Here is an 11,898-nt window from a genome sequence, read left to right as displayed (position 1 = left end):
TAATAATTTTATTAATAAATTTAGTTAAAAGAAAATAATTTTATTGATAAAAATAATTATTAGTTAATTTAATCATAAACGTAAGAAAGAGAAAAAGAAAGAAAAGGACAAAAGAGTAATTTTATTCTTTTTAATCTAGAAACCTGCAAGTGCAGGTTAAGAGAACTTTTTTTGAAACGAAACAAAAATTGAGAAATTTTATTTAATAAATTAAAGTCGAGTGACTCAAATGAAATAACTATAGAAATTGAGTGACAGTCGATGCAATTTGCCCTATTATCAGAGGTCTCAAGGTTTTATCCTGTTGGGAGGAGAAGATAGGGAAGAGACTTGTGAAACTCATCTAAAGACCAAAAAATGGAAGATGAAAAGAATTAGAATCCTCTGAGATTCCACAAATCATAAATCCAACAGGGAAAGAATGGAATATAACAAGGTAACATTTATATACAAGCCACATTTTGGAATGTTTTATGTACATGATGTATCATTATGTTAATCGCCTATCATTCCTTGTCAGGAAGATGAGCAAAGCAGATGAGTGCTTATACAATGTAGATCAAACATCCCTTACCTTAAGCCTGATTTCTGTAAAAAGGTTGGGTGATTTACTTGGGGTTAATGAAACAGAGCCGAACTTGCGGACCAAGATCTTGAAAAATGGAAAGAATATTATGTAGAGTGCAGCCAAAAACAAGGGTGATGCAACAAGCCATCCCAGTAACTGCCAAAAATAAAAAGCACTACTATTAACCAACATGTTCATTGGAAAAAAATTGAAAAGGTGATTGGAAATATCCGAATATCTTAGGATAATTGCACTAAACCAAGTAGGAACAAGAGATTTGATGTTAGAACATTTTGTAACATGTCGTGTACACTATACAGTTAGAACTTGGACCCCATAAAAAAGTTACCCATATTTGTTTTATATTCCAGCCTCCTCTAGCCACCTCTAGTAATTAATGTCAGCAGCTATACCAAAAAGGGTAAGTGGATAAATAAAAGTCTACCAAGCTAAGCGGAGCAGCACAAATGCAAATAAGACATAAGAAGTTGTTGAAAGCTGAAGTCATCAGACTTCGATCACGTCAATCATCTCAAGCTTTAGTTGAACAAAACAAGTTATGAGATCCTCAATCCACAGTGCTCTACCACACAGCTGGATAAGGGTTGTTTATTCCATGAGGAACAATTCATACCTTATTACTCAATCTGTAACACCCTAAATTTTTAAAATTTTAGAAAATTATTTGAAATTTTTCGGTTTTAGAAATTAGGTTCAATTTTTCGAAAATATAAATCTTTGATGATTTTTAAAAATTAATTTAGAGACCACGTGTCAAAACTGAAATTATATTTGGAGTCTACGAATTTTTCTGAGCTTTTTAGAATTTTTTCAAAATTTTTGAACCTCGTTTTCGGTCCCAAGGCAAAGTAAAAATTCAAAATTTTATATCCTGAATCGGACCGGCCGAATCAAACCGGACCGGATCGGACCGGTAGAATCGGACCGGCCTTTCTTTTCTTCTTCTTCCCTTCCTCGCGCGTCCCGACCTCTCTCCCTCTCTCTCCCATTTTCTCTCTCCTCCCTCCTCCCCAGGCCGCACCGCCGCCTCCCTACCTCACCGGCGCACCGCCAAAGTGCCTCCCCACGGCCGATCGACGTCCCAGGCCGCCAGAAAACGCACGAAAACTCCTCCCCTGGGCGGGCCCGACGCCTCACCTTCCAAGCCGAGATTCGGCCGATCCGGCCACCGATTGGGTCAGGTCTTGTATCAAACACCATCTACACCTTGAGAGCTTTCCATAGACACCAAGAACATCAAAATCTATTAAGCGGTATGCCCAATTTTTGTCCAGGAAGTTTTAGCCCATTTTGACTTTTGGGCTAGATTTCTCGCAAACCGTGAACCCTACAAGAAAACAAATAGTACCAGAGCGCTCCACTCGTTGAGAGCTTCCCGGCAATATAAATTTCAAAATTTTTCGACACTGTTTTTCGGTGGATCCCACGAAACTTCGTAGTGTTTTTTCGAGCATTAAATGAGCTTAGAAAATTCCGTAAAAATTATATACTAACCCCAGTGTTGTGGGCTTCGTGTAGGTACCTTCAATTCGCGAAAATTCGACAGTTGCCTGGGTCTATGAATTTCTGGCCAGACAGATAGACTACCGAAAAAATCTCAAAATTGGATCGAGATTTTAGCTAACCCACCATTGTCAGACGTCCCGAGCGCGTTCCAGAGATCGGAATCGGCATAGGTAAACCCGAACCTTGTTTTTTCGTAATTTTCTAGTGCTTGAATGGGATTAAAAATTCATAAAATATTCGTGGTAGCTCAGAAAATTATGATTCTTTTTGCATTAGCTCAGTAATGTTGCTAAGGACCGCGGCGCAAAATTTTAGAATTTTTAGAGCTTATTTGGATAGTTTTTGCAAAAAGGGTCAATTATAAGGACTAAACTGTAAGTTTACATATTGTGATTGATGATTGTTTGGATGGGCCCAGGAGGGGCTGTGTGATGTGGTTGAGTTGTGGATATATGGTTTGTGGATATAGAAGTGTGTTTTAAGCCTTTTTGCAGGTTGGGTAGATCCTAGATATAGGGGAGACTCTACCGAATTTTCGGCACGACTTAGGACGTATTTGGTCTTTTCATGGTTTGTATTGAGTTAATTGTATTAAATAATTGTAATAAAATTGTCAGGTGAGCCGGGACAGCCTTTCTCCTCCGCTCAGCCGCCACAGTGACTTCGATTGAGTCTGTGAGTAAAATATTAATTTTAATTGTAATTTCGATATTATTATATGTTCAAGCATGTCCATGCATTACTTATAAATATGTATCTATGTAGTTAAACAATAGGCGCGTTTTATGTTGCATTCATAATTGTTAAAGTGCCATGGATGTTGTTGTGATAATTTAAAGCAGTGTGCGTGAGTTGGCGTGCGCGTGGTGTGGTGTTGACTATGGACATGACGGGTAGACACGGCTTGAGATCTTCGCTGGGACCCGGTCCATCGGGGTAGACACGGCTTGAGTTCTTCGCTGGCACAGTTTGGATTAAGAGAGCTGTATGAGGGATCAGCTCCCATATATGTATTGTTTGACATTATCGGGTGTGTGAGTGCTCCAAATTACCTTTTTGCTATTATGATGTGAAAATATTGTTGATGTTGCATTTCACTCTACAAGGTGCATTAGCTTTAGATAGTTATAGAGGTTATAGTTAAAATTGATATTTTACTCTCTGAGTCGAACGCTCACTCCTGTTCATTATTTTTCAGGCTACAGGAGGATTATTGTTGTGGTTAACCTGCTTTTCTCCTTCGCAGGTTGTTTATTAATGTTTGTGTAATTCTGTTAACTTCTAAAATTCCGCATGTGTTAGAAATATTCATTTGATTTGGGTCTGTAATATAATTACCATGTTGGACCTGTAAACTTATTATTATATGCGTGTATGTTGGACTGGATGAGGGAGCTGAGCTCATATTTATTTTTATGACATATGAGTATGTGGAGGGTGAGCTGAGCTCCCCAATTGATTGTATATTGTGTTTACAGGTTAGGTAAGTCAAAAACTCTCCGTTGAAAGGTCCATTTTATGGCCGGATTCTGTCCGGTTGAATTCTTGAAATTGGGCCCAAATGGGCCTTAGAGTTGGGTTGAGGAATAGTTAGACTTACTACGGACCTCAGGGGCTTTAGGCTGACCCAGGTCCTAGTGCCGGTCCGGCCCATAGGTTGAGTCGTAACACAATCAATACTTGTTATGGATGAATTTGTGGGCAAGGACATGATCTAAAAGAGATCACAATCAATGCTGATAACAATGGCGACAAATAAATTAGTATCAAAGGTAGATTTAGCAGTAACACGAACTGATTATTAGTAGAAATAAATATCTCAATTAAGATATTACTCTGATTATCATTATCTTAAATTATGGCCTTAAATGTAGATTTCCAATAGTAAAAAATTCCATATGAAATCATATAATAATCTCTTTATAAGGAGATCATATTATGAATAAAATATCAAGCAGAATTATTTTCAACTAAATTGAAATCTGGACTCTTTTTTCTTCACTCTAACGAGTTTAAGGTTAGAACTCCCCTTTTAACGAGCTCATGTTTTCAGCAACAATGGGTCGAGGAAAGAATTGAGGTAAAGTAAAAAGTTCAACTTTTAAATCAAATTTTACTATTAATAGGCCCGTGACTTGATCCTGGGCAAGAGATCATAATAACATGGTATCAGAGCTGTCCACAATGACTCTCAGTTGCAATCATGCAACGCAGGTGGTAACGCAGAAATAGCAGTGTTTGCTCAGGGCTAGACTAAGCTAACACAAAGCCAGCCTGCATGGGCGCCAGGGCTACGGAGCGTGGTGGAATGTTATGTTCCTATTGCAAGAAAACTTGTATCCCACATTGAAAGTATGGGATTTCAATGAGGGGTATATATGGTGTTTCAATGTGCGACAAGTTTTCTTGCAATGAGATTGTAACAATACTTAATAAGATGTCTTCTTTCACTAACATTTACTTCTACCAGGATTATTATGTTGGAGAGCGAAAAGGATCAACTTTGCATAAACCAATAACATACTCGACCAAACTAAACCTTGCACCCAAAGTTGTTGGGACTAATGAGGTACTTCAACTCAACTAAACTCAACTAAACTTTAACCCCAAACAAGACAAGGCTAATAAGGTATTTCAACTCAACTAAACTTTAACCCAAAACAAGTTGCGGCTAATAAGGTACTTAACTTCAATCCCAAACAATATGGGGCTCATAAGGTGCTTCAGAATAAAAAAATAAAAGAATAGGAAACCGTCTCATGTCCAACTGCCACTGCCATCAAGGCACCAACAGTTCCTTAAGATGTCTAACACTTTCTTTTTAACACCACTCTTCAAACTTCTAAATTCATCTCTTTGCTTTGACATATTGATACAGTTCCTAATCAAGAGACACAGTTCATACAAAATGGTTTTGCAGCAACACAGTTGAAATATAGAGAATTGTAAACCACTGTTGAAATGCCAATTCAGGGGCTCTGTTTGTGTATGTGTAGGTGGGGGAAAGAAAAAGGAGGATGGTTCAATAAAAATGTATGAATCAATAAATAAATAAGAGAAAGAAGTTGTGCAGTAGTATGTGCTCATATGACAAGCAAGTAAATTGAACTTGAATGTCTAAACTTGGCTACCTACCGCATGGGCAATGCTTAACAAGACCTCATGAGAAGCTTGGCCTGTCAACACCTTCTTCAAAGCTTCGGATGTCAAAGGAAAATGAGGTCCACCAGAGATAACTTCACCAAAGCGCAAGAAGGGTACAACAAGACTTGAAAGCAATAATCGATTAAAATCAGTATAAAAAAATGAATTTGGGTGTGTGAGGTGCTAAGATGCTTGTGTATAGGAAAATAAAGAATCAATTTATCATCATATTCATACAATGAACATTAAACCTCCTTTGTCCATTGGAAGAAACAGGCAACAGGTATTACTCAAGATGGTTGAATATCTAAGTATAAAATCATAACAAATTGGAAAAATGTGAAAGAAAATAAACCCATGACAGCATCATATACTTCATATTTCCCAGAAGATTACATGATCTTGTAAATGGAAAATTGAAAACAATGAGAGCACAAAAAAAAAAAAAACTTTATTATCAATGACAAAGATAAATGTACAACAATGATCTAGATAGCAGAAATACCTCAACTCTATGGGTGTTGCCACAAAATTAGCTAACATAACAGTTGGAGCATGGCACAGAGACCCAAGCAATGCAATAGCTATCCCACACAGCAGAACAGTGACTCCTGAGAATGACAACATTTGCTCATTCAAGAAATTCTAGTTGTATTTCACAACTTCACAAATTCTATCTTCTCTAAACATTAGAAAATTTATGCACAAGGTATAAGAACTGCAAGGCAGAATGTGTTTACTAGCATTAGCCAACCTACAACCGCCTAACACTGCCCTGTTTAAAAAACATAAAAGACAGGCACCCAAAATCCTGATGCAGAAAAGAAGAAATCCCTGCAAGATCCACAATAAAAACTGACTTGTAACAATCACTCAAGCTGTTGTACAAAATTCCAGCTTGTGCATTACATTTTGTCGTGAATTATTTACTTAATTTGCAATTGTACAATGCTCAAATGGATTCAGTTATGCAAATTATTTTCGCTTTCATAAAATACAAATGTTAAGCTTTTCTTTTCCTTGGCACTCTATTCCTATCATCACTTTACGCAGAAACTGTGTTATTGGAGCAATTTACAATCAATAAGTTGTTTTCACCATCTTCCTATAAAATATATGGCAAAAGAATTCCATCCATTCCTTGCATATGACAACTATCTCAATTGCCCAAAATAACAGTCACTGCATTATACTGTTATATAGCAAATATAAACCATGTTGTTGACACTAAATTAGCAGGACACAAGATATCAAATGCATAAACAAAATTTGTAAGAGAACAACTTTTATCAATCAAACCTAAGTACTCATCCACATTGATCATTTCTATCTATATCACTCAACAGAAATGCACCATGGGTTTCAGAATTACAGAATGACATTTACCAATCAAAATGCCTTTTCACACTGCAATTAAGATGAGCAACAGTAGTGCTCACCACATCAGCAGATATTATTTCTAGAACTTAAAATCATTTGAGATTCAAAAGCAACAATTCCCAACTGCTTTAAGAACTTTGTACCACATATTGGAAATATTCCCAGAGTAATCCCAAGAGCTGCAGAGAATGCCAGTTGCTTTGGCTCCATACCCCTGAAAAAATTAAAACCAACAAATAAGAATAAAAAGTAATTTCTGCAAACCTAATAAATCACAATAAACAGCTATCAACTTGACATGAAAGAATTGGAACTTAACCTTACGCTCTGCCATCTGGTCAGCAAGTGATAACGATAGTATAAGTAAGCAAACAGACTAACATTTGATTGAAGAGTTAACTGAGGGAGATTAGAAAGTGACAGATTCTACTCCAGGAGGCGCAAAAAACTAATGATTTTTAGCTTTAAATTCCTTCAGGAATGGAAAAACTGAACTCAAGTCGGCCAAAAACCCATTAGAAATCCAGAACTAAAAAATTAGAAAATTTCTAAAAATCAGTTTCAAAAAAAAAAAAAAAAAATCTTTACCCCTACTATCCAAACCCCCTGCTAAATAAATATAAATAAAGTTCAATATTCTATTATTCTTGTTTCCACTGTTGGATTTAGCTGCTTTAAATTGATATTTGAAGTCTAGAACAGACTAGAAAATGTTATTCCAGCAAAAAAAGATTCCATTAATTTGAAGCAAGGTATCTATAAGCATCAAAATTTCCAACTTCATCAAACTTAGGCTTCAACTAATCGAATAGAACACTACAAAGAGGAGCTAAAATATCTATATATCAAATCCAAACAAGCAGAGAATTACAAAAAAAAAAAAAAAAAAAAAGGGGTCATAGAGAGAGAGAAAACCTGCTGAGAATTTGATAGAAAGGATCGAGGATCTTCTGGTTAAACCAATCATTCATCGTCGACACCGCCATTTCCTCTCTTCTCTTAACACGAAAAGGAATCCAATTCTACCGCTTCTTTCAACTCGAATTTCAATCAAAAATGTCGAAAAACGAATCGATTTAGGAATCCTCAAAAAGCAAAATTCATTTATTATTTTTTCGTATTTAATTCGTCTTCCTCACACTCCCAGACACGATCAGAGATTCCTTCCTTGGATTCACAAATCTCACCGAAAAAAGAATTAAATTGTTTTTCTCCTCTTTTTTTTTCCGAATTCTATTTTAGTTGTAATAATATAAAAAATATTAATTTTTATTTAATCATCAGTCTGAGATGGCATGACGAAGGAGAAGTGTAGTTTCTGCATCGCATATCGGTGGGTAAGACACGAGAGCAAAGAAGATCCAACTAATTAATCCAGTGTGGGGGCCGCTGTTATCCTTATCTGGCGATTTTATGATTAGCGAATAGTTTCCCGTCACGTGGGCTTTTCTTTCTTGAGAGGTGCAGAGGATAATTTCTCTTTCAGTCATGACCTAAATAATTTTTAGATCTAAAAACACTCCACTTAAAATATTAATTTAAAATTTTTTAACAATTATTCTTAAAATATTTTTATTTTCTTTACAAATTTTAAAGGTAAAAACTAATTTTAAGAGCTAAAATATCAGTCCAGGCTTCTTTAAAAAAAGTTATTTTAAAATAAAAATAATTAAAAAATTATATATAACAGAAAGAATTTACTATAATATAGAATTTTAAATGAATTATAATTAAATTTTAATTGAATTTATTAATTTTAAATAATTATAATATATAATTATTATTTAATTTTATTGATAAAAATTATTTTAATATTTTCTAAATAATTATAATATATAATTATTATTTATTTTAATTTTCTAAATACAATTTAAATTTTACTCCAATTGTAGTAATGCAGCGTCAAAGTAACTTGATATATTATACTAAATAAACAAAATATTATTATAAGTGAAGTAAAAAGTACTTTTCAATATAATGTTTTCTTACTAAAATAATTATTAAAATTTCAAAGCATGTAATTTTTTATCCAAACTTTACAATAATAATAATAATTTACTTTAATTACTCAATGAAAATCCAAATATCACTCAAAAATTTATTTTGATTTTCAAACTCCAAATAATTGTAAATTATTTTTATATTTTCTAAATTATTGTAATATATAATTATCACTTAATTTAATTTTCTAAATACAATCTAAATTTCACTCATTAATTAATTTAACCTTTTAAATTTAAATAATAAAAAAATATTAATTATGTTGTAAATCAAATTTTTGACAATTTAAAGAGTTAGCTATTCTTAATTTAGATAGTTAACTATCCATTAATTTCAATATTAAATTATGTTAATTAATTTTAAATTTTTTAAAAAGAAAAGATAGAAAGTCAATAATAAATTTTTCTTATATTTTATAAATGGTTATAATATGTAATTCCTTATTTAATTTGACATTTCAAATTCAAATAATTTTATCATTTATTTATGAAACTTAAATATTTAAATTTTTATGAGAAATTAATGATTAAATTTTTTTTAAAGGTATCTAATTATTAAAGTAATGCAACATTAAAGTGACTTTGGCTATTTTACTACATAAATAAAATATTATAAGTAAAGTAAAAAATTACTTTCTAAATATAATTTCTCCTTACCAAAATAATTAACAAAATTTCAAAACGTACAATTTTTTAATCCAAATTTTCTTAAAAATAACAATAATTTTATTAATTAAAAATTAATTATTAAAAATTATAAACTTTCATCAAAATTTGGTCAATCTCTTATGGTATGAAAATTTATATATTATAATTATAATGACTAAAAATTTAAATATTTATATTTATTTTTAATTTTAATTAATTAATTTTTTAATTTTATTGATTTTATATTAATTTAAAAAATTGATAACAATTATAACTAACTAATTAAAATTATAAATATAAAATCCTATTCTTTAACTATATGGCAATAGTAACAGATAGAGGTGAGCAGATTTTGGTTCAAATCCAAAAATCAAACCGAATTTAATCAATTTGGTTTAATCGATTTGGTTTTAAAATTTAATCGGTTCGGTTTGATTTTATATTATAAAAATTTTGATTATTTCGGTTCGGTTCGGTTTTAAATAGAAAAATATTGGTTAAACCGAACCGAACCAAACCAAATAATAATTTTATATATTCAATCGAACCAAATCAAACCGAATCGATTTTTGAATTAATTTATTTTCATGGGGAATTTATGAATTATATTTAATTATATATATAAATTATTTAATTTCATTGATTAATTGTTATTAGGTTCAAATCAAAATCAAAATTAGATCAAATAACTTGAAAATCAATTCTAAATTAAAAAATCAATCAAAAATCAAAACTGATCAATTTGAACCGAATCGAAATAGAGCAGTTCTGTTTGATTTAATTTTTTATCTATTTCGGTTCGATTCAATTTCTAAAATATGTAATTCAATTTTCATGATTCAATTCTGTTCGGTTTGAACCGAATGCTCACCCTAGTAACATATGCTAATTTGACATTGTAATTACTTTTTTTTTTTTGAATTTCAAATTAATTATTCATTAACTCAAAATATTAAAAATCAAAACCTTAACAATTTAAAAAAAAAAAAGTTAATTTCCTTTAATTTAAATTGTTATCTATCAGTTAATTTTTAATTTTTTTTATAAAAAAAATAATTTTAATTTTTTTCCTTAAATAATTATAATATATAATTATTATTTAATTTAATTTTAAAGATATTTTATATATTAAAGTTACTATTAATTACATTCTCTCTTTATATATATATATATATATATATATATATATATATATATATATATATATATATATATATATATCACGTAATTAATAGTATTTAAGCTACTTAAGCTGCTTAAAAAATCGTTATAACCCAGCTTTTTTATTATTTTAATTTTTATATTTTTTATATAAAAAAAACTTATTATATTAAATATTAATTTTTAATTTTTTTTTAAATTTTAACTATCAAAATTTTATTTTATACTAAAAAAAATATAAATTTATTTTTTACAACAACTTTTAAAATTTTAAAATTCATAAGTTTAAGGATTAAAAAATTTATTATCACATGAAATAAAATTATAATTAATAAAAATTTTATCATTAATATAATTTTATAATATAATTATAAAAATATAAAATATAAAAATATATATTAAATTCTATTGTTGTAAAACTTAAAATTTAACCCAATGAAGATTAAATAATAAAAAAAAATCCCAAGTATCCAACGCAGCTATCCTCTCCTTCCCTCGAGACAAAACCTAATTCGTCCCTCGCCCTAAGCTGCTCCTCCGAAACCTCACTCCTTCATCTGCTCGTTGTTCTTGCATTCCCTCTGCTCAAGCTTCATTTTCCACTTCACCTCTTTGCCATACTTCTGCATCGGTAAAACCCAATACATACAGTTCCTTTTTCACCCCACTAGACCCATACAGAACCCAGATAATTAATCCGAGAAATAAAGATGCATGCTCCCTTCTTACTTCACCTAAGTCATCTCCTTCGAATCGCCACCAGAAACGAAATCCAATTCCCGTGTCACAACACGAGAGATTACTAGGTACATTTTGTGTACATATATCTTTTCTCTAAAATTACGAGTCTCTCTTCCTTATATGATACATATAAAAGTATTATTTTTTAATATTCTCCGTCTATCTGATAATTAGCCTCACAACACCTCTAGACCACACGGTGCAGCGCCCTCACTCATCTCCAACCAGTCGATGAAGCCATTTCGCTCACCTCATAGAATACATGGCACCTCACCTGAGCCACCAATCTCCAACCTTCAACAACTAACCACACGCTGATAAAGGGTAGACTTTTTCTTTCGACTAAATAATGTTAATTAGCTCTAAAAATTATTCGGATTTAGAGTCTAATTTGATGGATTATAGAGACTAACGTCGAGTCTGTTAATTTTAACGACTCTTATTAACAGTGTAATTAATTCATTCTCAATATATTAAGATGTAATTGTTAAAAAAATATATATAATACAATTATGAAAATTATGAAAGGTTGAAATTTTTTTTGCCATTTTCCCTTTCAAATATTATATATAAATTATTTTTATTCTTTTCTCAAACAAATTTTAGAGCACAGGTACAGTATATGGATAAAACAAATAAAAATGAAAATTTATAGTTTTATTTCTAACTTCTAAAGGAAATAATAAAATCAGTAATCAAGCATTCACAGCAGGGAGAGACAAAAAAAAA

At 31.3% G+C, this 11,898-nt stretch overlaps 1 protein-coding gene across 1 annotated transcript; it reads right to left on the bottom strand.

Annotated features, from left to right (window-relative positions):
* Positions 1–365: 365 nt before the first annotated feature.
* LOC110651333 (uncharacterized) lies at positions 366–7,977 on the bottom strand. Its single transcript, XM_058138128.1, has 5 exons — positions 7,535–7,977; positions 6,763–6,833; positions 5,745–5,850; positions 5,231–5,363; positions 366–724 (listed from the first exon to the last, which is right to left on the bottom strand). Exons 1-5 carry the CDS (start codon positions 7,603–7,605, stop codon positions 560–562), a joined length of 546 nt encoding a protein of 181 aa, XP_057994111.1. The 5' UTR covers positions 7,606–7,977; the 3' UTR covers positions 366–559.
* Positions 7,978–11,898: the final 3,921 nt, after the last annotated feature.

This window comes from Hevea brasiliensis, chromosome 16, assembly GCF_030052815.1.
Source record: "Hevea brasiliensis isolate MT/VB/25A 57/8 chromosome 16, ASM3005281v1, whole genome shotgun sequence".
Lineage (NCBI taxonomy): Eukaryota > Viridiplantae > Streptophyta > Magnoliopsida > Malpighiales > Euphorbiaceae > Hevea > Hevea brasiliensis.
The sequence above is the reverse complement of the archived record's forward strand: the minus strand, read 5'-3'. Positions and strand labels throughout refer to the sequence as shown.